Below are 26,223 nucleotides of genomic sequence, written 5' to 3'. Positions count from 1 at the left end.
AGAATCTTCCCGGTAAGCGCACCTTGGGGTGCTACACACAGATGATTAGAAATGGGCTAAATTAATATGTGAGAATTAGCCTAGAAGAGAATGGGTCAAGCAGTGTTTAAAAGAATACAGTGTCCGTGTAATTATTTCGGGGCATAAGCTAAGCTAGCCATGTGGTCAGCGGGGTGCTGGGAAGGCAGCCCCGCCACTCTTATTTCAACAGAAGCGCAGAGGTGCAAGGAAGAGTCTAACTTCTCACCCAGAGACAGCAGAGACTGGCATAGATAAGGAACAAGGAGCGTGTCGTAGAGATGGGACAGAGGCGCTTCAGGGTTTCCTGAGACTTCTGTGGGTCTAGTCTGACCAATACACATCCCAGGTGGGAGTCTGGAGAGGCTGACTTGAGCAGCCCAAGGAGGGGAATGGAGTGACATCAGGCAGTAGTTTCCCATCACTTCCCAAACACTCACTGCAGAGGGATAGATGCAGACTATGCTGGGCACCTGATCTCAGTGCCTCCTTGTTGGGATGGTGGCTTCATTATCTCTGTTTTACATACAGGGAAAACACAGCCCAGACTGATAAAGCTATTTGGCTACAGTGCAGCAGCTCAGAAGCCAGGCTGTGGTGACAGGAGGGTGACAGAGAGCTGTAACCAGAATGATGTGCTGCTGGAGGCCTCTCTAGCCTCTCCCAGACAACAGTGCTGCTCAGCCTCCATCTCTGAGAGCTGGTTGGACTGAAGGGCCGCAGTCATGACAGTAACAACAAAGTAGCTAACACCAAGCATACTCTGGCACGTGTGGGCAGAGCACGAGACAGGCCTGTGGTTACCCAGGCATCATGGCAATCCTACAAGGGTAATATGAATCTTCACTCCATCCCGTAGATAAGGTTACGGAGGAGAAAGATGGAGTGACAAAGCTAGAGCCTGGCTCTGACAGCAGATCCTAGGATCCCACAGCTGGTGACACAGTGTGTGCTTCCCTCAGAGGTGATAAATCTAATGAGTCTGACTCATCTTGGGTGCACCCTTTGGGGGGCAGGCTGGTGGTCAAGGGTGTAGGTGGTTCTGTACTTAGTGCATGCTTCTAAGTTGAGGATCTGATTTCTTGAGGTCCTACGTTATCAGGATTCTGGCAGATGGTGGAGGGGGCTATAAGCAGGGACAGTTGAGCCTGCCAAGCAATGAACTTAACTGTGTTCTTGAGCTCCACACAGGGCCTATTTTGGCAGCCATGTCTGGGTTGTATGTGGTTTTGTACTATTCGAGGTAGCTACAATACCTGCAAGATCTTCCTTGGAAGAGACTAGTCTTGGAGAGCTGCTTCCTGGTTCGATTCTGAGTGACAGCCTGAAACCAAAGATTTTCACAGGTCAGAGGAGCCCAGGTCTATCATGGGATGGGGGAGGGAATGAAGGCTTTGTTAAAGAGTACACGGGTCACAGAATACAGGAATACTGTGAGATCTGATTCAGGTCACAATCCTTCCATCTATCGCCTCTCCAGGGTTTCTGGGTCCAGTATGATGGTTAAGGATGACAGGGTAAATGAACGACTGGTCCCTGCTTGTTTACCCACAACTCTGTAATCGAAGCACATTTTAGAGCCTGAGAAAAAGAGGAGAAAGAGGCTGTGCAGCTTCTACAGCCAAACTCATGACACTAGTGAGTGCAGGCAGGGATACTATGATGGGATGCAGGTTCCGTAGGACCAGACTGTCAACCTGAGAGCTATCCTTTAGCCCTGGGAGATGAAGAGAAGCTCCTGCTTTCTTAGGTGATCCTGGACCTCCTAGGCAGTAGATGAGGAACCAGCCCCTCTGCATATGTGGAAGGAGAGTCAGATGTCTTTCTGAGGAGCATCCAGGGAAGAGTTTCTCAAATGGTAGCGAGACAGTGGTCCAGCAACACCACGGATCTTGCCACCTCATGGAAGGGAAATGAAAAGGAGAGAGTGACCCCAAGGTCAACCCAGGAGGTAGCCCTTGAGCAGAGGAGAGACTTGTAAGAACATGAGCTCAGTTCAACAAAACCTGAACATCAAGGTGATGAGACAAAGGAATTAAATGAGATGGGAGACTCAGGACAGCAGAACACATCGAAGATGAAACCAGACAGGGCTGGCTGCACACTTCCCTCTAAGCAGATTGCTTGGGGACTGCTGGTGACTGAGGTGCCCATCACAGCTGTTGGGAAGCAACTCAAGGAGGAGGCAGGCAGAGAACATCCAACATAGGAGCCCTGGCAGGTGGAAGCCAAGAACGGATGTGGAAGCAGTTGCAGGCATAACCACTGGGGGCTGGCCTGCAGCTGGGAAGGCACCCAAGGGACCTGGAGGTCAGGTAGCATGCTCCTCTGAGGATTTCTATTGCTGAGCTCCTGAATTTCATGGACTTCTTTATCCACCAGGCAAAGCAAGGGGGAAGAAAATAAAAAAAAAACCCAGGCAGGTTTGAGACTGTCAGCAGCAGCATCCAGCGTCAGGAGACAACAATGTCTGGTCTACAGACCAGGAGAAAAGCAGAGGGGGACCCAGGAGGCCAAGCTCAGATTAATCAGCTCTCCAAGAGAAGGGAGGCCCCAGATCCCGATGAACCCTGCTAAGTAAGGGACTGATTTAAAATAAAGGTCCAGGGGATGAGGAGCAACAGGTCACAAGAACCAAATTCCATTAAAAACACAGAACAGCAGGAATTATGATTCCCAAGCGTGGTTTTCGTAGTATGCACTTGGAGTGTGGGGTCCATGCACAGCACAACTAACAAAATCCTCCAAGTGCAGCCGAGGTTGGGACAGGGCCAGCAGTGTCCTCTTTATAACCTGAGGCAACTGACAGTCACAGGAATGACCTGGTCACGGGAAACACCCAGACTCAGGCCTCTTCATAAGTTTCCTGTCATTCATGAGTCTTATATAAGATTCTTAAGAAATATATTTTTATTCTAACTTTTAATTATGTGTATATATGAGTCTCTGTGTGGTAATATGTATGTGTGTGGCAGGTGCCCATGGAGGCCAGGAGAGGGTGCTCAATCTTCTGCAGCTGGAGTTACAGGTAGTTCTGAGCTGCCAGATGTGAGTGCTAGGAACTGAACTCCCCTGCTGGAGAAGTAAGCAAGACCATGAACCACTGAGCCATCTGGCAGACCCAGGAAATAATACATTGTAGTATTACAGTGAATAAACATTAACTTAAAGAGTGATCGTTCCTTACCTTTTATTTCTGTTTCCTTTTTATCTGGTTGAATTAAAAGAAATTTAAGATTTTTAATCAAATAGCAAGGATAATATGATCCAGTCTGAGTAAATTCTGCCCTTGCATCCATTCACCTACCCACCCCTTTCTATATGTAAATAAAGTTTACATGCATAGCCAAGTGTTCAAAGTGCTGCTTACTTCATGCTAGTGGCCATGTTTCCTAAGTGGTGAGAATTTGGGGCACTTTTCTTAAATTGATAACAGACTAACAGATGAGAAAGAAAACACTGCTTGGGCCGCTTGGTAGAGTCTCTCTCTCAAGGCAGATGATGACAAGGTATTAGAAGTACGAGGTCACCAGTGTCCTAAGTTCTTATCCTTGGCAGTGAGGAGCCACCTCCAGGTGTGAGCTGGCCACAGGACTCAGCACTTCAGCAGAATCACAGGCCCTGCCCTCCATATCTTGTTCAGAAACAGGATATACTTGGAAAGGGGGCCCTCCATGGTTGGGGGCCTGGGCAGGAAGGCAGCCCTCCTCCCTGGGCTTGCCCAGTTTGGTTCAGCAAAGAGTCTTTAGGAGCCCCGGGCTTACTGTTACTTAGTGGAGGGCTGGGGGCGGGGGCAGTGCTCTACTCAGAATGGAAGAAGTAATTACTCATAATCTACAGCTTGTCCAAGGATTGTCTCATGTTCACAAGTATTTATAGGCCATTTTTCTCCTTAAAGCATATTAGTGTTAATGAAAAACTACTGTCTCGTTAATGGCAAGACTGGTACATGAATGGAAAACATTATAGCAGAACTTAAGTGGGAATAGTTTCACACTCTGGGCCACTCTTCAGGAACAGCAAGCGCTTTGTAAATAAAATGAACCCCTTTGTAATAGATGCCTTTTTAGTGGTGACCTCTGGCCCTATTCTGAGCCTCCCATTACTCTGCGCTAGATCACACCTTTGCACCCTTCTTCACTGTGATGAATGATGGGAGAGCAACAGCGAGGACGATGAGGGCCTCAAGCGGAGTGCGAGAGCAGGCCAATCTCCAGGCCCCACCCTGTGACCCGAGTCACAGTCAGAGCTCTGAACCACTGCTGCTGCACTGGACAGGTGGGGTGTCCCAACAACGGCTCTGGATCATTGTCACAGACCAAGATGATGCAAGAGCAGGCTTTCAGACATAAAACTGCAAGGGATTAGACAGCACTAGATAGCAGGGTCAGAGAAACAGTGTACAGAAGCAGTCCGTGAGATGAGACGTCAAAGAAGTTTTGTGAGGGTGACACTCGGGTAACGAATGATCATTCACAAGATGGCTAAGACTTTCCTTGATGTCAGGTTATATGAGAAAGCACTGAGTCAAGAGTATGTTCGGCCCAAATGGGCAGCCAGAGTTGACCGAAGAATAAAGCCCTCTTCTGCCTTCAGATACTGAGCATGCACACCCAGGGACCACCATGGAAGGAAGAACTGCAAACTGGAGCAGGGCAAATGGAAGATGAGCTGAAGGGCCTTTTGGGCCTTTCTGAGAAATACATCTGTTCACAGAGGCACAGAAATTGTGCTGGGGCCCTTGGCTAGAGCCAAATGGAAAGCCCTGCAGAGCTGAGAGACCCAGAGACTGGCTGTTTCATCCATCTGTGAAACAGGACCTTAGAGAACACTGTCCTGAGAATATGGCCAGCTGACCTTCTACCCAGTGCCAAGAGTCCCTGTGAGAGCTGAAGTGTCAATCTTGCCCCATGCATGGCTGGAGTTCACAGGTGTTTCCCAGGCCACATGGGAAGGTGAGCACACCATCTCCCTGGATTGTGCCTGAGGGGCTGGGGCAAAAGCAGGTATTGAGGGCTGTTCTGGTGGGGCATGGAAGCCCTGCAGGTCACTCCTGACCCTTCCAGGCACCTGAGTGCTAAGGACAGCAGTGGCAAGTGGGCCTGGCTAGGGAGACAGCGACTTACTTGTAGTTATCATCTTCCACAAACTTCTGGAGCTCCTCAATGTAGCGTACAGACTTCAGATACTTCTGCACGTGTGGTAGGGTAGTAAGGTGATCTGTGGAAGTGGGCACAAAACTCAGAGGCTTGACTTTTTCCCCCAGCCCAGAGAATGCCGACACAGACACACCTGACTTCTTGAGGCTGCTTCACTGTCCTTGGGGCAGGTCCTGGAGGAGTGGTCAGGTTTGGGTTCTACCCTATGGAAAGTGACCTCGAGCATTTGGCTGAGGGAGAGAAGCTAAGGCTGGGGCAAGCTGGAGCCCTGGTCCCCAGAACAGAGCAGGATCACATGTCTGTGCCTCCAGCACATTTCCAGTGATGGTGCTGCACCGTCTCCTGTGTGCCATGAATGCAAGGCCACCCTAGCCAGTGCAGAAGTCCAATCCAGATGGCGTGCTCTCTCCACTAGGTGACGGACAGCAGACATCTGTCTTGTGTAGGAAAAGGGTTTGTCCATCATATGATGGAGAGACAGCAGCAATATGCAAAAGTCCTATCACCAAGAGATGGCCAGGCCAGGTTCTACTGCAGACTCTGAGGCCTGAGCCACACTGTCACCTCTGTCACTCCCCTCAGACCTGCACTGTCACTGCATTCCTCCTGAGAAGGGGACAGACATGAAAGAAGGGGGGCTGGGGAGAGGGAAATGTCTTGAAGAGCAGCAGGGGCCATGACCTTCAGGCTCTGAGTCTTGAGGATCTGAAGGTCATTTCTGCTTCTCTAAGTCATCGGTGGTGTCATCATGTCTGAATGAGGACAATGACATCTGCTCTCCAAGCTGGTGGCAGCTGGCACAAATCTAGAGCACAGTGACAAGAATATACCTGCTCTGGGTTCTGGAAAATTATGGCACCTGCTGAGGGCCAGGAACCATGTGTGAACCTATTGTCACATGAGGAATGAAGAGGAGGAAGTGACTTTTCAGGATGCAGCCTGAGACTTGCTCCCTGGTGTGTACTCTGAGGTCTGAGTCTGCAGCTGCTCTGCTTGTCAGCAGGCAATGCTGGGGCGTCTGAAGGCTCTACGACACACAGGCCCCAGAGGAGAGCTGGCCTACACTGCAGACCCTGTCGTGCCTGTGATGACATGACCTGTGGCTTTCCTGTGGTCCTCCCAAGCAGAGGCGGTCAGCTGTCTCCCACCCTGTGTACGACAGGTAGGGCTGGCTTTTCTCACACCCCTCTGGGGCACCCAGGCTTTTACTCATCCTGTTGTGAACACTGGCAGCAGAGGCCCGTTTCCAGCTCTGCTCTCCATTCTCCCCATCACTGCTGACTCCCTGCCTGGATCACTGTTCCTTCTCACAAATGACTGGGGCACCTGACTCACATTTAGGCGCCACACCAAGTGTCCAGGCAGATGAGCCATTTGGCATTCTAACTTCTCAGGGACAGGAAGTCTCCAGTAAGCCTGTGTACTCCTGGCATCAAGCATCATGCTCACCCTTTGCATTTGGAGCCTGGCCAGTTGCTTACCAAATAACTGCCCCATTCCATTCAGGCCCACAGTTAGATAACATGGCCTGGCCTCCCTTCGTAAGACTGGTCAAAAAACTACCCTTGGCAGCTTCTTTCTTGTCTCTGCTACCCTAGTGCAGAGCCTGTGGGAGGACTCAGATGGAAGGGCCACAAATGGAAGGAATATGGTCCCAAATTTGCTCGAAGAAGAGTTATCTGGGAGCTTCCTACTAGGCTTTTCAAGGATAAATGACCCAGGGCCAGCCACACCTGGGCCATGCCTCTCACTGAATGTGTAAACAGCTCCCTGTGTAAGGAAATGACAGAGGTATCTAATTTGCAGGATCTGTGGAGATGCATAAAAGGCCAAGCCCATGTCTAAAGCTCAAGACTCCTCAGTACCACAGGGAGCTCTGTGGAGATAACCCGACTTCTGGAGCTTTCTTGTGGCAAAAGCACCGGATCCAGATCAACAAGGCAAGCTCTCACAGTCCTAGTGGTGAGATACTAACCATAGCTGCAGGACACTTGCAAGTCAGCAATGATCCGGAGGATGTTGTTCATCTGGTTGGATCTTTGTTCGTTTTCCATGATGCTGCCAGAGGCAGGGTATGCAGAATCAATGTAGATCAAATCCAGAAGGTAGATTCCTAGGATTAAAGGACACATTGAGTTATGGTAGGGTGTTGTGGGAGGTCCTTCTGCTCCTCCAGCCAATAGCCGCCGAGATACCAGTCCATTGGGGCGTGGTCTCTCTCCCTCTCCTCTCTCTCTTACTTCCTGCTCCGGCCACTAGACTCCCTTCCTGATTGTGCAGAGGGCTGTTGTCTGGGACGGTGATCTGTAAGTTTTTTCCCCTTTAAATAAATAACCATTCTATTAATCATAATTCCAAACTGGTGTGGGATTGTTTGTGACTTACGTCTTTGCCTTCAGTAGGGTGCATCACAAACCCTGGGGGTTAAACAGTCCCCCCTGCAAGAAGTTAGAAAGAGCAACTTGTGGAGACTAAACATACTAGTTGGACTTGAATTCTAATTCTGATTAACTCATTTTTCATGCTCAACTATATGTTAAACATTTGAGCAACAACCAAAATGGATGCTGGCAGATTGTAGCATGTCTAATTTGCATAGCAGTCAACAACAAGGTTTTGTACCTATAATCCAAATGGAAAGTAACAGGTGGCTATGCCTCTTTGTCATTAATACCTAACTCTATGCTCCCATGCCCAGGAGAACAACTTTCGTGGTCTTTACTTATTTAGATATTTGTCTAACTTCTCCCCACACACACGCACACATACATACAATTATGAATTAGTGGAGGGAAAGACATTAAGAATGAGATATTTCTCTTTACAAAAACAAAAAAAAACCCCAATGGTAGACAGTGATGTCTTCTGAGATATTAACAGGAAATAAGATGTAGAGCAAGAACAGGACTCCAGTGGGCTAATGATGAGCTGGGGGTAGGCTCCAAGACAACCCACCTGAGTAAAAGGTGGAAAGCAGGGGTTGGCTCTGTGGGCTGAGCCTCTCCACAATTCTCAGCTGACTTGACCCAGAGTCAGCTGATTATCTGGAAACATGAAAGAAGACTGGATGGCGTGTCCTTGCAGGAGTGCCCAAGAGCACTGACAATACTATATCCACCATACACGAGGGACTAGGCAGGAGTGGCAATGCAAAGCAGAACTGGAGACAGAAAAAAACTGACATGGATGGAAACATACTTGATGGAGAAGATTCAGTGACTCCAAATTTCTATGCATGAAACAAAACCACCTTTAAGCACATAAAGCAAGAAACTACCAGGGATAAAAAGTGAATTTAAAAAATGCTACAGAGAAACCCTGTCTCAAAAAACAGCTACAGTCATCTGGGGGGTGCTACAACCATAACTAGGAAGCCTTGGCTTGCCTCTTCTGCATGTATGAATGCGCATGTGCATACATATAAAGATGCATAGATCCAGGTGTGTGTAGATAACGCCATAACAAACCCAGCACGTTTAGGTTTACTGTGCATATGCATATGTGGAGGATATGTTTTCCCATGAGCACGCATGTGGTGGCCACAGTGTGACATCAGGGTGTCCTCTGTCCCTCTACACCCTATGATTTTGAGACAGGTCTTGCACTGAATCTGGAGCTTGCCATTTTGCACGCTGCCACACCAGGTTTGGTTGGGTTCTGTTGTTGTTCACATGGGTGCTCAAGGTTCCAGACTCAGGCCCTCGTGCTTTACCCAGGCAAGCTCTTCACTCATGAAGCCATTTATTTCCACAATCTCTGTGAGGTTTTTCTTCCACAACTAAAAATACAATTCTTTTTAGGTACAGAACACAGACATTGATTTACACGGTATAAAGAAAGGCCAGTGAGTTCCAAAAACTCAATGCCATATTCCCCACATTCTTTGACTTTACTGTGCTCCATCTAGGAATGAAGTACAGAAAAAATTCCAACCACTGGAAGTGCACACACATAAGAAAATTCTAGGTTAAAAATAGATCTAAAGTTTAAGAAAAAAAATCTGTCTGCATAGCTTTAACATAAACAGTACTTGTATGAAATACAGTGCTCGCCAAAGCTTTCCACTTGAATTGGTCACCTCCAGGCACATATCTGATGTCCTCCGTGCCTATAACCCAGGATTTCAAGGCTCTCCCTTTGCTTTCAACATTTCTGGGATTGGAGATGAATAAGAGTGTGCACTGCTCTTGCAGAGGATCCAAGTTTGGCTCCCAGCACCTGTGACAGGTAGGTCATGAGTGCCTGTAACTCCAGGGGATTCAACACCTCTGGTCTCTGTGGGTGCCTCCACACATGCACATGCCCCAACATGTGCACACATACATCTAATTTAAAATAACAAAATAAATATTTGAAAAAAGTGTAAGATTTATACATTTAATGACTTTAAATGTAGTAAATCCTAAAGGGACCTTCATAATCAAAAAAATGATGTTAGCTTTATAAAATTCAAGGTAACTGTATCAAAATGTTTTTGCACTAAATCCTGACCAGTGTCAACTATTACAAATGACAAATATAGTACTATATAGTTATATTTTACATGCACTGTATATATTTTCATATATTATATAATTGTGTTGTAAAGCGATCTGTTTGAACAAACAACAATTAGAACACCATATTTCAAAAGTATGGTTCTCGTCAAAGTGTCCATCAGAGGAAAACTTGTAGCCTTAGGAGTTTGTATTAATAGACTAAGTATTGTTACAAACACAGACTTGCTCTGGTGCTTCACGTCTGAGTTTCGTGTGGATGGACAAACACTGGGCTAAGCCTCACATGCTCATTTCCTCTTCTCCTTTTTTCTTTTGTTTTCGTTTTGTTTGTTTTTTAGACAGGGTTTCATTGTGCATCCCTGGTTGTCCGGGAACTCGCTCTGTAGACCAGGCTGGCCTTGAACTCACAGAGATCAGCCTGCTTCTGACTACTGAGTGCTGGGATTAAAGGTGTGAGCCACCATGCCAGGTACATGCTCATTTTCTTTTTTATCCTTCCAAATGCCCACTCTGTAAGGGAGGAAAAGGAAGCTCAGAGAGGATGTGAAATTGGTCTAAGGTCACACAGCTGGTAAATGATGGAGATGGGAATGGAACCTAGGCTTCCTCCTCCTGCCTTCCTTCCTTCCAAGTTTCCTGCCACCACAGAGGACCTTGAGTACTGGGTACCATGAGTCATTCGTCTGCTTTTAAAATAGCTTCACATTGTTCCGGGAAACCATTAAATCACAGAAGCATCTGCTGTCGCTCCTCATAGGAGCCATGTCTGTTTCCTTCCCTACTGTTTTCCAGATTTTAATAATTAGGAATCATTTTCCTTGAATAGACATCCTAAGTGTAGAGGGTTTGAATTCACAGATTTATTCTTTCTCTTGAACTTTGCTTTTCCTCCTCTTTTTCAAAAAATCTAACTCAGTTACCTCCCTGAGGATTCCATAATGGCAATCCTGAAAATCCCATTATGGCTGCAACCACAACAAAAAGCATCCCCCAGTGCTGTGTGGGGGTGGAGGGACATGGGCCATGGGGTGAGGTGGTTCCAGATGCTGTGTGCAGGCTCCAGCTTGGCTGACTCAGAGGCTGGGCAGCAGCTTAGCCCAGAGAGGGACTAGAGAGCGGAGGTGGGGGTGGGGTGGGGAGAACGCCACTGAGGTTTCCTAGGGTCTACTGTGGAGCACCGGTCCTTCCTTGTCCTCCCTTCTGAGAGGAGACTGAAGAGATGACGGCTGCACAGGGTCTCCCCGCTGCGCACTGGATCCCCACCAGCTCTGCCTGGCTGCAGCTCCCATGATCATTCTGCTGGCCTCCAAAGCACAGAGTGGCCCTTGCTCAGACAAAGCTCTACTTGGAGATTTCCTTGTGTTGCACCAAAAGGACAGTGTGACCCTGAGCCTCATTCCTGAGTAGTACTCCACAAACCAAGGCCAGAGGAGTTAGTTTGGCATACCCTGAGAAGGGGAAGGGGTGGGGGCTCATCAGGAATAAGGCAGCCCGTCATCCCTTCTGCAAAAACACCCAGACTCTAGCACCTGCCTGCACCTCAGGCCCTGAGTATTTAGACTAAGGTCATGGTGGTGAGGACAGGATGAGTAAATGGGGAGACTTGAATCTTGTGAAGCCAAGACAGAACCTATAGCGATACATGACAATCCTGCATCCCTCAAACACGGCTGCAGAAGTGGTGCACTTCTGTGAACAGGGCAAGGGTCCAGGGAAGTCCTTTCTATGTTGTATTAGCCAATCATGAAAGATATTTCTATACCTAAAACATAAACCAATGCTTGTTTGTGTCCCTTGACTCTATCAGACCTCAAGGCCTGGGAGCCGATCTCCCTGCTCCTGGAGTGGGTCCCCAGAGCAGAACACGTGTAGCTGCTCGGTGACTCTGAGAATGGAGGTGTGTTTATGGGACCCAGCCCATAGCCTCGCTTTGTAGCTGAGGAAAGACATCAACTCAAGAGAAGATCACGGGGTACAGGGGTCACTGGGGCTGCAGGTCAGGCGGCAGAGTGCTTGCCTAGAATGCATGAAGCTCTAAGTTTGCTCCCTGATACCACATGAGGTGGACATGGAGGCACACACCTATAATCCCATCACTCTGAAGGTGGAGGCATAAGGATCAGGTATCCTTAGCTACTTAGTGAGTGTGAGGTAAGAGCAGCCTGAGTTTCATGGGACCCTGTCAAAAAAAAAAAAAAACTAGAAGAAGAAAGAAAAGAAAAAAAAGGAAGGAAAGAAAGAAAAAAGGAAAAAAAAAGACAATGGCTCATGTTTATTAAGCACTTACTACATCCCTGGTCCTAAACTCAGAGGTGTGGCCAGATTGTTGCTGTGTAAGGACAATGTTTCCACCAGCAAACCACTGTCCCTCTCCTATAGACAAAGGAACAGAAATCTGAAGAGGCCACATTGCTTTCCTGAGGTCACACAGTGGAAAAGTGACCGAGGCAGGATTCGCATACAGCTCTGTCCAACTGTCTTTGTGTCACTGCGGGGAGCAGCCTGCAGTACCTGGAAGCCAATGAGGCAGGACGGGGACACATAACAGCTGAACCAGGGGAGGGGGCACTCACACTATGGCTCTCTCCTCTTTATTTCTACTTTGGGATTAACAGTCTCCAGACTGTGGCTACTCCCTCCTATTGCCCATATCAGGCTTGCCTGGGCACACATCTCTGGTCTGCACGTCAGCAGCCCACCCAGACTTGCGGGCCCTGCCAACTCTACCACACAGCCCCACTAGGAGTAGCAGTGGGAGGGTCCGGCTACCACTGCCATAACCATGGATGGTAGGCACCCAGACACCAGCCGCATGGGACCACCCTGCAGCTGGACCAGTGCTGGGAGTCCATCTGGATTGGGATAGTACTGCTCCTGTTCTTATTTAGACAGTGACTGCAGCAGATGACACTGCTGTTGGCCCACCACCACAGACGGTAATTGGACCAGCCATTGGCTTGGCTGCCGGGGGGATGAGTGGTGCCAAGGGACTGGGCTAGACTGTGAGGCACAGACACAGGGAGGGGGAGCTTGAGTGATAGGAATAGCCACTGTCTATCATGCAGGGAGGAGGGGCTGCTGGTCTCAGGACCCTTTGCAACACCTCAGGACAGGGGCTCTCATTGCCCACACTGACATGTAAGAAAACTGAGGCTTAGGAGGAAAAAGAAGTGAACCAAGTTCCCACAGCTTGAGAGCAGATCAGGGTGGGAATTCAGGCCTACCTTGACAGCAGTGCTAGGGCAGGGACTGCGAGGCATGGGATGGCAAAAGGAAGAGGGTCCCAGTTTAAGCTGGGAGTGTAAGGAATGCAACTGTAGCCCATCACCTGAGGGCACCGTGGCCAGCCAGCATTATTCCACAACCATGCCCACTCGCAAACCAGCCCTCTGTGAGGCAAATGGTTCCCTAGACCTCATTTCTGCCCTGTGCCACCTGTGTACCCCAGAGCACTGGGCTTAGTGGTGTGCAGAGCCTTCTGCAAGCTGGGGGCTGGGAGTCCAGCTAAGCCAGGGCCGACAGCTGGCCCGGCTCCCCACAAGCCCAGGGACGACTCACTGCCCCCTTGTTCTCTCATCCCTGCCTTGTCTCACTTCCAGCCCGAGGCTGGTTTTGGTTTTTCTCATATGGCTATCTTTTCAATATGGAAAATTCTGCTGTGTCGAGGGGAAAAGAAACCTGCCCGGCAGGAGAAGGCGCCACTTTTCCGTATTACCGCTTTCTATGTTCTCTTTTTCAAAATCTGAGATGAAAGACTTTTTTCCATGCTCTTTTTACTCTGCCTGAAAAGATGACTTTCAGAACTCAGAAATGAGGAGTTGGCACCGGGGCTATACTTGTGTGGTTGCACCCATAACCATCCTGGTAAGTTCCAAATGAAACAACAGCGTGCCTGCTCATTAGACTTTGTGTGGTTTGGTTTGGTTTGGTGTGTTAAGACATCACCAAGCAGACCCACTGTCTGCGGGCAGCCCTGGCTCTCTGAGAAGTTGGATATGATTGCATTAATTAATGCCTGCCAATTAACATCCATCATGCAGAGCGGGAACTTCAGAATAAATTTTCATTTAAAGAGTAAGCCTTATGGGAAGTTTGTGGCCTCTGACTGTCAGGAAGAAAAATGTTTCCCAGGCCTTCAGCAAGGGGCCTGAACTGGAAGTCACGTGTCAGGTGGGGAGAAGCCATGGTTTCTGGCCCAGCACATGGTCTCATTAGTGCCTTTCTGTTTTGTGACTCATGATCACAAAGGCACGTGGGCAAAATCCTGTAGCCTGGACAGAAATCTGAGGTCCAGGAGAGTCAAACCCCTCAGACTTCTCCAGGAGAAAGGAGGACACAGACTCGGGCTCCTCACTCAGGTGTGAGGAGGCAGAAAGTGTCAGCAGAAATCCCCCAGTGGGCCATGGAGCACAGATGGGCCAGGGGGCAGATGGCAGTCAGAAGGTGAGGCGCACATCTGTTTACTGTTATTAGTCTTGTTCTGCGCTGGACACTGTGCTGTGTAAACTACCTCACTTGATCCTCCAATAACTTTATTGGCAAAAGAAAAGAAGCTGACATGTTGGTGTACCCAGCCCCAAGTGTCCTTTGGGAGAAATCATACCTCCCACATCAGAACCATGTGGTTAGGGGTCTGGAGCAATTCCCTTCCCTCCTCTGCCCTGCGGGGGAAAACAAGTTTTATAAAATAACTATGCTGAAGAAAAAAAACTCATCAAATTTCTCAGAAGAAAGAAACAAAATCACAAACTGTCCACATGTGACTGAGAGAAAGAGATGTGGCCGTGAATGCTGACACCACACTTTAGATATAAGGGGACGGCAGAGAAAGAAAGACACAACAAAAGGAGCACAAGTAAAACCACAAAAGCAGAAATAATAACTTGAAAGTTTAAATTGCATTCATTTCTGTATGTGTGTGCATCTGCACACTTGATGTACATGAGGGAGTCAGAAGACAGTTTGCAGAAGCAGGCTCTCACCTCCTACCGCGGGGCCTGGAGATGGAGCTGGGTGGTCAGCCCTGGCGCAAGGGCCTTTCCTCACTGAGCTGTCTTGTTGCCCATGGATTTTTAAAATCAGAAGTGATAAATAAAGGGGAAGTTTAATTTTGAAAACAAAACAAAAGCTTGGTGGTGGTGGCTCACGCCTTTAATTCTAGCACTTGGGAAGCAGAGGCAGGCAGACCTCTGTAAGTCTTAGGGCAGACAGCCAGGGATACACAGAAAAATCCTGTATTTAAAAAAAAAAAAAGCAGTTGAGTCTTTAATACGTATGATTGAAGGGGGAAATGAAGTTCAAAAGACTGATATACAATTACGGATGAGAGAGGGATATGATTCCAAATGTGGTAGAAGTTAAAATAGTTGCGATTCTTTTTTAAAAGTGTTTTCTAAAAATCCATGTTTTTAACCATGGGCCTGAGCTACTTTCAGTCATGATCAGAAAAGGTCCTCTTTGCAGTGGGCAGGCATCACTGGAGAGATGTAGAATGTCAAAGGGCTGAAAACAATAGACTTTGAGATCAGCCCCTCCCCCATCTCTACCCTGCAGCAAAGGTTCGGGGCACACCACGGAAGAGGACAGAGAAGAGTTCTGTGACATGCTGTCTTCTGGACATGAGCAGCTATGGTCCATGAATTCACAGTGGCTGCAGTTGCCTGCACACGATAAAGCCCTCCAAGCTCCACACCACCCTGAGAAGCAGTGGGCAGTTGCTGGGGAGGGTGAATTGCTCTTTATTGAGGATATAGTCACTGGTAGGTTTCCCATGCTCCAGGGGATGGCCCACTCCACGTACATGAAGTCAGTGGATTATTTAAAAAAAAAAAAAGATGTGAAATTGGAAGGGGCTGTGTTGAGGGGAATAAGGAGTGGAGCTGAAGGCAGGAAATGGAGTAGATACGATTATATTTCTTTGTATATATGCATGAAACAATCAAAAATAAGGAAAAACTTTAAAAAGTAGATGAAATGAATGCTTAATAGAAAAAGCTGTCTTCTCAAAATTGTGTCAAAAAAAGATAATAAACTTTTTGATAACCAAAAGAAGAAAAATATTAACAATGAGAAAGTTGCTATAGTTGAGAAGTATGATACCAATATGTTTCATAGCCTCGAGAGGAAACTGGACACTGTCTCAACAGTTCTGGAGCAAAAAGAAGCCATAAGAACACGCAGCCCTTTCTCAGAACTGGTGTATCTGTTGTGGCAAAACCTGGCAGAGTGGCAGAGGTGGTATAAAAAGGAGCCGCAGTGGCCACCCGAAGGATGAAAAGAGGTGGGCAGACAATGCTCCCCACAGTCATAGGCCATCTAACAGAAACCCCAAACACCAGGCACTGGAAGAGCTTTTGGAGTTTTTGGTCAGGGTTGTCTAAGAGACTCCCAAAATATTATAGGCTACTGCTTTTGCCCTTGGTAGTCCCTCAGAGATGGAAGGTAAGTCCCCACTGCTGAAAACAACATGTACTTTGGACAAAGGGTCCAGAATCCCCTGAGCTGACTTGAAAGCTTCCTCCCCGAGGACTAGCTTTCCTGGTACCAGAAAGTGTCATACAAGCTTCTCAAGCAGGAACGCAACCAGTAGGTGCTTATGACACTGACGAACCACAACAATGATCAGCATGGCATGATAACCCTTAGGGTGCAGTAGTGGACACATATATTGGGGGTAACCAACAGCTCTCTAGTTGGACTTAAGACCAACTCAACAGGAGGAAAATCATGCCTGGTACTGGAAACCTAGTCAACTTCCCCAGGGCTAGTGAAGTCAAGGATCTTGGAGGAGAATCTACAATCACCACTTTACTAAACCAGCATAATCCCTAACTGCATTCTAAATATTTATCCTTATACACACAGATAAGTGTAGTTATCAGCCTTCATCAAAGAAACTTCTCTTTGCAACAAATGGAGATCATTAAAGAGAGCCACGACCAATCAAACCCAGAGCTGTAGAGCATAGTCCCAACACCTCCTATATCTAAGGCTCAGGAATCACTGTGGAAGAGGGGGCAGAAAGACTGTAAGAGCCAGAGGATTGTGGAGTTTGCTATGAGGGTGTGTATCCATAAAGTCTTAGCCATATGGCTGTCTGAACAAGGACAGCACCAACAAACATGTTAACATAGAAGAGCAAGCTCAGGAAGCCTCAATCCCGGATAAGAACCATAGGGCAATGAGGCTGAGAGTGGGAGAGTCTCCCGAGGGAAGAGCGCCAGCTGGCTGTCCAAAGGCCCCAAACATACACAGTCAAGAGCTGAGTAGGGGCTGTGCATATGTATTTACACACATTAGTATACAAAATGTTTGTACACATACATATATATATATATGTAAACACATAAATATAACCCTGCTCAGTTCATATAATGTTACTTGTATGTGTATGTTTTGAGGGTCATGTGTGTGTGTATGTAACAATAATTAAGGAAAAAGAGGCCATGAAATTGCAAGAGAAAAGGTGGGGAACATGATAGTGGCTGGAAGGAGGGAAGGAGGGAACGGAAGGGGAAATGATATTATAGTATCAAAAAATAAAAATATTAAAAAAACCAATAAAAAGAGGGGCTGGGAGATAACTCAGTCGATAAATGTTTGCCAGGAGAGTGAAAGAACCAGCTTAAAAACTGGGTGTAGCAATGCACATCTATAATTCCAGCACAGGGGAGGCAGAGACAGTGTATCCTCGCAGCTCACTGGCCAGCCAGCCTAGCAGAATTGAAGTTTCTTCACATTCCGGGAGAGACCCTGTCTGAAAAATGAGGAAGACACCTGATGATGACCTCTGACTACCATGCATGCCCACATACACACATCAGCATGAATATGTCTCAACATACATGCGAAACAATTAAAGTATTTCCAAATAAGTTAATAAAATAATCAACATATTAAAAAATAAGCCAGGCCATCTTACTGCATCATTTCATCTTGAGAGATGGTGAAATGATGCTGACAGTTTCAATATCGATTCCTAGTGATACACACTGTAAAGCAGACTTCTGGACTTGATGAGAGCTGAGAATTAGAAAACTCACAGTACAGTTAATACTGAAGCCTGGGTGAGTATGGCAGAGTGTCTGCCCCACACCAGCTGCATGAATCAATGGGACAAGACAACACAAACACATGGGGATGAAAGGTGCACATGGCACTGCCACTGTTTGCGCGTGCTGTGACTAGCTGCCACAACAGCTATACAACGAGACAACTTAGGATAACCAGCTGGAGCCCCATCAGCCCTAGCAGAGTTAATGTCACACTGGACACCAGCACCGTTCTCACATGCCAACAGTCACCATGTGGGAAATGTAACGGGAAAACAGAGCAGCAAAAAATACCAACACCTGGAAGGAAACGCGGAAAGAAATTAGTACATCCACACACATAAACACTAGAGAAGTTATGCCACACTATTAAAATAAAATATGAGAAAATTTCTAGACTTATTATTCCTTCTTTTAATAATCCATTTTATTGACATAAGGGCGGGGCTGACAAGATGGCTCGGCAGGTAAGATGCTCGCTGCCAAGTCTGAGTACCTAAGCTCCATCACTAGAACCACATGCTCGAAGAGGAAAACAACTGCTGACAGTTGCCTCTGACCTTCACATGGGTCTGCACATACCCTAGTAAGCCCATGTTTTCTCTATGTCTTTTTTCTGTATTCCTGTATTTGACTTTTCAGGTGAGAACACAAAACTTTCATGATTAAAATCAAAACTAACAAAGTAAAGCACTCTTACGACCCACAAACAGTCAACGAGAAGAGAACAAGACACCGTGGAGTGCTCAGCCCTAAGCTCATATTAGACTCACACTCATATCAGACTTCTCCTTCCAAGCTGAGAGACCATCTCAGAGAAGAAAGTAGAAAGACTGTGAGAGCCACAGGCGGTGGATAACCACAATGAAACTGTTTTCTGACACGACAGAGTTGTGGCACACATGAAGTCATGCACAGAACCCCAGCAAGCTCAAGCAGAGAATCCTGGCATGGAGGGGGAGGTGGACACAGTCCTATCCTAGCAACCGATGGCTGTTGAGGGTTGTGGAGTCAGGTGTTATGGTGGTTTGGCCCGGGTAGGTCAACCACATTGGATGGCTCCATATGCAAGAGTATTCAGGCAGCAAAAACTAGATTTGATGGATTAAAAAAAAAGATAACAGAGTTGGGTGCGGAGGGAGGTAGGGGTGGATATGGGAGAAGCTGGACAAGGTGGTGAGGGGGGTAAAAACATACTGGAGGAAATTCTCAAAGAATGCGAGTATTTTATAAAGACTCTCGAGGGTATAAAATAAGATGTAAATAAGTAATGAGATAAATAATATTGCTTAGAGGAGAAGGCTCAGTTTCATCAGGTCAATGACTGCCCGGTTAATGTTCAACCGCCATGATTCTTAAGTTCCCCTCGGGTTACAGCAGAGCAGTTTTTAAAGCAGAGTGAGGAGGAGGGTGTGTCCTTGTTAATGCACATATTTTACAAAATCTGAAATGCATCCTAAAGTTCACTTGGAAGAGCAGACACTTTCTTCCCTCCGTCCTTTCTTCCTATCAAGAAGAGAACAAGCATATTTTGGCACGTGATTTTTTGAGCATCCTCAGCTCTTGGTTGAGGGCTTGGTCATCAGGGTTAGGATGGAAGACCACAGCCATTTGCTGAGAGGTACCTCTTCATCTCCTTCCCCATCCCCTGCATCTGGGCTATCCAACAACAACAACCCAGTCTGCATTCTATCTTCCTCACTCACCTGATGACTTTCTATCCTCAATAGAGACTAAGGTTTTACTGCCCCTAGGATGCCCTGGGCTGGCTCTCCAGTCTCTCTACCCTCAATTAAGGCTGCCCCAGATGGACTACTGATCCATACACCCCCTCTCCCTCCTGTCTGTCCCTGTGCTCTTGGGTATACTGTCCCTTCTTCTGTCACAGCATGGAGACCATGCTCATAGGTCAAGGCTATGTGCTGGCTCTCCATTCTTCAGGCTCACCATCAAGGCACACAGAGTAGGGCTCAGAGAATTGGGCCCAATTGGAGCCAGAGTTGAGGTTTTGTTTGCACACAGACAACTCTTCAATCTGACCCTTAACTTCTACTGCCTGGTGGAAGAGACAAGAATAGCTGTCACTGCCAGGCACCCCCGCTCCACCGTCACCCTGTTGGGGGCAGCGTTGGCCCTGTCATCTCCAAGCTAACTACTTCGTTTCTCTGAGTGCTATAAAGAGTATCCAGAGGTGCAAACGTCATCAAAAGGAAATGGAAGATGACTCCCAAAGTGAAAGCCTCGGAAACCTGCGTCTACACTGGGTAGGATGGATGTCACGTGCCAAGGAAAACACTCCCGAGCTTGTCTTTCCAGTGCTGGCTCCGAGATCTGCTACTGTGCACAGAAAGGCTCCCCAAACGTCCCAGGCCATCAGGATCCCAGCCAGAGAGTGAGCTCACAGATGGCTGTTTTAGTCGCCAAAGTATTTTCCATTTCCCCTAATATACTCAGATCTGTGGCCACTCAGTGCCTAGTCTTTAAGTACAGCAAAAATAACAAAGATGACAGCTTTATTCGTGGCTCAATGGAGACTGTAACCAACCCCATGCTCTGGGTCCCCGTCATCTATTTCCCTGCATTCTCTGGGAAATGAACGTCAGACTTTTGGGGGTCAAGGTAGATCCAAACTGATCCCTATTTTCTTAGAGCAAAGTCCCTCCAACCTCACAGCAGAAACGTCCTGAGGCCTTCTTAGGCTTCTGCTCACCACTGGCTTACTTGCAGCTGGAAGGTTTAGGGATTCTGCGTGCCCATTTTTCTTCTCGGTATAAGGACACATGCAGGCCCTCACCAGGAAGTTCTAGGAAAGCTACTTTAGTGGCTGGAGGTACAGTCTGGCAGGGCCACCTCTGAGAGCTCCACCCTTCTCTAGGGTACTGTGTACAAGAAGCTGCTACTCAAACAAGTCTGGCTCAGGCCTGGCTTGCTTCCCAACCCATTCCTATGGGCAGAGTCTGCAACCCAACCAACAGAGGGCACCAGAAGAAACTGGTGTTTTGGCTAGTCTGCCACTGGGCTACCACTGGCTAGGTCAGGCTGCGGACTGAAAGGCTCGACCATATCTGTCCTTCTGTATCAGAACTCAATTCCCTTGTACAGTGGGCCCAAGACACTTGAACTCCTGGGCCCTGGACTCCTGGTCACTTGGTTGAAACCTGTCCTATTTCTTTGTCTGTTCAGTACCAATTTTATCCTATTTTACCTCCTCCTCTTTTACAGCATGCTGCTGTCCCAGTAGGACTTGGTGTTAACACTGTTATGTTTCGTGTGAGGACAGTGGCCACAGTGGTAGGGAAGCAGAGCTGCTGGAAACTGGAAAAGGCCAAGAGCATAAGGGTGAGTGACAGATCACTGTGCAGAGGGCAAGTCGCAAGGACACAGCTCATTTGGGGATGTCCACTGTCACTGAGCAAAGGTATTGGTGCTACAGATATTCACAGAGTGCCTACTACATCCTAGACATGGGTGTGGCGCACCAGACAAGGCATGGCCCCTGATTCCAGCAACCTGATGAAGAGAAGTATTTGAAGCATATTAACTTGAAAAATTAATATCCTTAGAGGAGACAGAAAATGGATTAGTTGTGTCCTTGACATCGCTGCATGTGCTAAGGTACCCTTTCCTGCCTCTGTGTCTCCTTAACTCTAGAGATGTTAGGTGGTCTGCTTCAGGTCGCTGGTCACTTCGGATTCCAGTACAGGAACCTGGTGGTTGCAATCATGTTGACATTCAGAGGTCCACACGCACACTGGAGTGAATGTGTGGGAGCAAACGGTACATGCAGTCAAGCTTTAGCATGCTAACTTGTGATTGGTGCAGGTGCTACCATAGCTTTCACAGGCCTCCATGGAGACTCAGGAAGGGGCTGTCAGAGCATCTGTATAGAGTGGACACTCAGCAAGGCTACTTGGGAAAACAACAACTTTAGGAGGGGATGGAGATGTGTAACTAATACCTTGCAAAACCCTTCCAGGGTTGTCATTAAAATTCCTGTAGCTAAGAGACGGAAGATTTGCATTCAGTGAGCAGGAGTAGGGTCTACAGACAAGCTCAGCACACTTTAGGACAGACGTACAGGACAGAGACTGAGCAACACTGGGCTTTGTCTCTTTAAAGGGGGGTCATTTGGGCTTGTCCCTGTCTCAGGGGTTCAGTAATAGTAGGCTGCCCGGCAGGAGCTGACCTGGGCTTGTATAATGCTTTGTGCTCGTCTTCTCACATCTATTTGTGGTTGCTATTGGCAGGAGAGGATGGGAGTGTGCCCAGAGGGAAACCCAAATGCCTACCTGCTGATAAACCTCAAAGCCCAACAGATTCCCACATCTAAAGAAACAGTCCATGGAAACTGAAAACCCAACAAAGGGCACATGGAAAAATCCCAGTAAATCTGCAGTGACACAAGGCTGGGGAGGCAGAGCACGTCCCTCCCCCAGACAGTGTGGTCCAAGGTCTGGGACAGAGTGTTAGAGACATGACACAAGACAAGGCATAGATGAAACAGTAAAAGAACTACAGAAAAGTTAAACCACAGGTAAGAATTAAGGCTCAGTGGCACAGTGTTTGGAGTTAGATCCCTAGAATTGCAAAAATAAACAACCTCTAAACAACCAAACAAAACCAAAACAAAATAAAAAAAACAACAATAAAACAAAACAAAAACCCAACCTATGAATTGAAGCATCAGAGGCAACAGGAGCCAAGTGGTCAAGAGGGTACCGTGGGAACTTGCATGCTGGGTGTGGAAGGCAAACTTGGCAAGACACTCCAGTGCCAGGAGAAGGCGAGAGAAGAAGCCTGTACGAGGAAATGGACAGCCGACCAGAGTATGGCCCTTCCCCAGAAGAACCCTACCCTAGACACATCCTGGCTAAACATCTGAATTAAAATAAAATAAAGAAGTCCAGAGAAAAGGGAAAATGCAAAAACCATGAAGGTGACCCTTGGCCCTCTAAGCAAGTTTTGGGGCTTTGATCTGCTCCAACGGAACCTCATATTCTACCAGATTGGCTGAGATATGAAATAGTCCATACTGATCCTTCCAGCTGCTTCCTGTGTGAGGCGAGCGCAGGAAGAACAGTTTACTTACAAAATGTTAGTACTTGTCGGGTGATGCATCAATTGCTTCAGTTCTTTGGTTTATTTATATTTTTATTTGTTGGTTTTTGTTTTAAGGCAGGGTCTCCTACAGCACAGGCTGTGTTAGTTACAGAGAGTGACCCTGAACTAATAGCACTCCTACTCCAAGTCCTGGGATTACATCCCTGTGCCACCATACCCAGCTTGATTTTTTTAAAGAAAAATATTTTTCCTTACTAATTGTGATGCAAAGAAGTGCTGCATGATTTCCGATAGCATAAAATGTGGTCAATGCTCATTTTTTCCATATAAATTCATGGAAGAGTTTTGTCACTGCAGACCAAGGCAGCTGAAGTCAGCTTCTGAAGTCCCCATTAGAGGATCCCAAGTGAGGTCCGCTGCCTGGCCAGAGGTCTGTGAAGGCTGGAAGGCTGCCCACACCACTGGGTCATAAAACAAGCACTTGGGAGCTTTGAGGTTGCATGGGACCCAGTGCTAACGGTAGGCTCTGAGGAAAAATACAGCTGCCATATAAGGCAGAGCATTTCTGTGAAGGCCAGCTTCTGGTGGGGCAATGGTGTTTTGTGCCTACTTCATACATGGACAGCAAGCATGGGAGCAAGAGTTGTGCCTACTGCTGCCACTCCCAACAGGCAGCATCTATAGAGGCTGGCAACCATGGTAAGGGAGGAGTATTGGCTGTACGGGCACTGAGCTGGAAAAACCTCAGTCCACTCCCAGCAGCCCCAGGGGAGTCAGGGCTCAAAGGAGGCTCCCATACCCAGAGAGCCGGGAAGAAGCACTGCTGAAGGCTAGCAGATGCTAGGGCTGGTAATGATGGCCACTTGGCTTTGAGCTAAAACTCATGCATTATCTCATGGAGTCTTGATTTTTACAGTAGACGAAAGGGAGGCACAGAGGGTCTAAGTTGCTTGTCTAAGGTTACACAGTGAGCGTGTGGCAGAATCAAGACTATACCTTAGGTGTGATTCTGGAGAGAAAGCATTGTCCCACAAGTAGCCCTGTTTACCCTGCTTGTTCCCAGTGACCTTAGGACACCTCACTGGCCTCTGACCATGCTTGGACCTCAGGAACAGGAACAGAGGTAAGATAGGCCTTCTCTCCCGCAAGGCAAGGATGAAATGAAGCATTGTGTGGACCTCGCCATCACTGCACAGCTCAGTAACGCCAGAGAGATGCTGCTGACATCATGAATGGAAGGCCTAGGCTGCAGAGAGTGGATGCACACCTTAGCTTCTGCTCCTGCACCAAGTCCTCCCTTCTCCAGTCCCACATCTCGTTATGTTCATAGGAAGGACCAACTGGGCCATGCCTGCCTGGACAGCACTTGCTCCTCCCTACCCTACCTCCTCGGGATGTACCAAAGCCAGGGCTGGACCAAGCCCAACAGTCCCAGGAAGGGGAAGTCCCTGTGGCTAGGAGTTCTCTATTATTCAGGGCAGCACAAGCAGCAGGGAGACCTGAGATTGACCAGTGTGACCAGAAGTAACTTCACCCTTTTGAGCATCAACTCACCTGTTCCCCACCTTCCTTCCCCCAACAGTACACTCTGAGCGGGAAATGAAATAATCCCAGTACACTGACAAGGTGTTTGGCACACAGTACTTCATTCATTCATTCATGTATTAATTTTTTCATTCACCAAGCAGTTGGCTGAACTAATCAGACTTCACTACATCTCTGCTGAGTTCTTACCAGCTCAGACATAACAGTGAGGACCACCAGACACTGCCATTTATGGTCTGTCACTGGCTGAACAGCCATGACATGCCTCATGTATTATTCTTCCTTCCATGGAAGCCCACAGCCAGGAGGGAGTTGGCCCCATAGGGTATATATAAAGAACAGTATGGCAGGTCACAGCTGGGGAGTCCTGTTGCATAAGAACTAAAAATTCTTGTCTCTCAAGCAAGAGACAAGACTCAAGCAACAAACCTAGGTGAGAACTGTTCCGTCTCCCACAAAATATGCTCATTCTTAAGATGCAGACTCTCAGAAAGTATCATACCACTAGCTGCCAGGTTTTTAGGGGTTGTTTCTATGAGGTAGCTTGGGCAGTAACAGGCTGGTAATCAGTGTTTAAATGCACCATAGCACACCAGGTTCTCTGTGCTCAGTGCTTAAGGATGAACATCTTAACCTTGCAAGGCTATTTTGAGAGTCAGGACTATTTTATGAAAGTTTTCAATAAATCTATAATAATGAGAAATGTAACAGCAGCAGCAGCGGAGAGCATGAGTTAGCATCCTATTTCCCAAGGCTAAGAGCCTCTCCTTTCTTTAGTGAACAAGTGTGTGTTAAGGAGCTCACTCTATTCTCCAGGTCAGCATAGGCCCTGCTTCTGTAGGTGTCCGTTAGTAAATAATGGCCTAACATGGATCCTCATTTGACTAAACTGTGATGGTAACAAGGGGGACCCATGCCTTGTCCCAGTTATTACATATATCTTCCAGATTAGGAAAACAAGGGTTGGGAGGTTATACAACATGCCTGAAACCACAAACCTGGCAAGTGGCAGAGCCAGGCCCCAGACCTCATTCAGGAGGAGTCATTATACCTGTAATGGCATCAGAGTTCAAAAGCATTTACAGAGAGCCTGCATCTCCCAGGATTTCCCTTCTAGTCCGAGAGTCACTGAACAAGGCAAAGGTGGGATTAGAAGGAGGATGCCTAAGCTGGCTGGAGATGTAGAGCAATTCATAGAGTGCTCACCTAGCATGCAAGAGACCCTGGATTCGACCTCCAGGACCCCAGAAAAGAGGCATGGTGGTGCATGCCTGTAACCCTAGAATTCTAGGGGGCAGAAGATCAGAAGTTCAAGGTCATCTTTGGCTACAAAGTGAGTATGAGACCAGCCTGGGACACACCAGACTCTGCCTCAAAATCAAAGAGGCTGCCAGAGAGCAGGAAGACTTGCTTGCTCACTTATGTCAACTCACCCTTGAAGCAGGAATAGAGAGTACTCTGCAGCCTTCAATAAGAGACAAATGAGTTTAGGAAAGTTACTGTTCATTTGTGAGGGGAAACTCCAATAAGATGCCTTGGAGGAAGTCTGGGGTATCACAGGGCCTGGTGGGTTAGTGTGCCTCCTGGCTCTCAGGTCAGCTTTGTGGTCTGTGAAATTGGGAGGCTGCCAGGAGACCAACAGACAAAGCACTTTATTAGTGCTGGGTGTGGAGCAGGTGTCTTGAAGCAGAAACCATCCAGAGTGTAAGATTTAGCTTGTGCTCTTTCAGTATCACTGTTTCTGTTTCTCTTCGTGCCACCTGCATTACTGTGCCCTTTAAAAGCATTCTTAGTTTCATTAAATTCAAGGAAGACTTTAATTTCTTTCTTAATTTCTTCCTTGACACAGGTGTGGTTCAGTAGTTGACTGTTCAGTTTCCATGAGTTTGT

The 26,223-nt window shown here is 47.4% G+C and overlaps 1 protein-coding gene across 9 annotated transcripts in view; it reads right to left on the bottom strand.

Moving 5' to 3' along the window:
- The window catches only part of Ralgps1 (Ral GEF with PH domain and SH3 binding motif 1), a 232,807-nt gene that overhangs the window by 36,062 nt on the left and 170,522 nt on the right, over positions 1–26,223 (bottom strand). For all 9 annotated transcript variants that reach the window (XM_026778124.1, XM_026778130.1, XM_005346022.3 and 6 more), the window contains 3 exons: positions 7,153–7,290; positions 5,145–5,238; positions 1,275–1,342 (listed from right to left, as the gene is read on the bottom strand). In XM_026778124.1, coding sequence (XP_026633925.1) covers positions 1,275–1,342; positions 5,145–5,238; positions 7,153–7,290 — 300 coding nt within the window. The remainder of the gene's footprint in view (positions 1–1,274; positions 1,343–5,144; positions 5,239–7,152; positions 7,291–26,223) is intronic.

This window comes from Microtus ochrogaster, chromosome 4 (genome assembly GCF_000317375.1).
Source record: "Microtus ochrogaster isolate Prairie Vole_2 chromosome 4, MicOch1.0, whole genome shotgun sequence".
NCBI lineage: Eukaryota > Metazoa > Chordata > Mammalia > Rodentia > Cricetidae > Microtus > Microtus ochrogaster.
The sequence above is the reverse complement of the archived record's forward strand: the minus strand, read 5'-3'. Positions and strand labels throughout refer to the sequence as shown.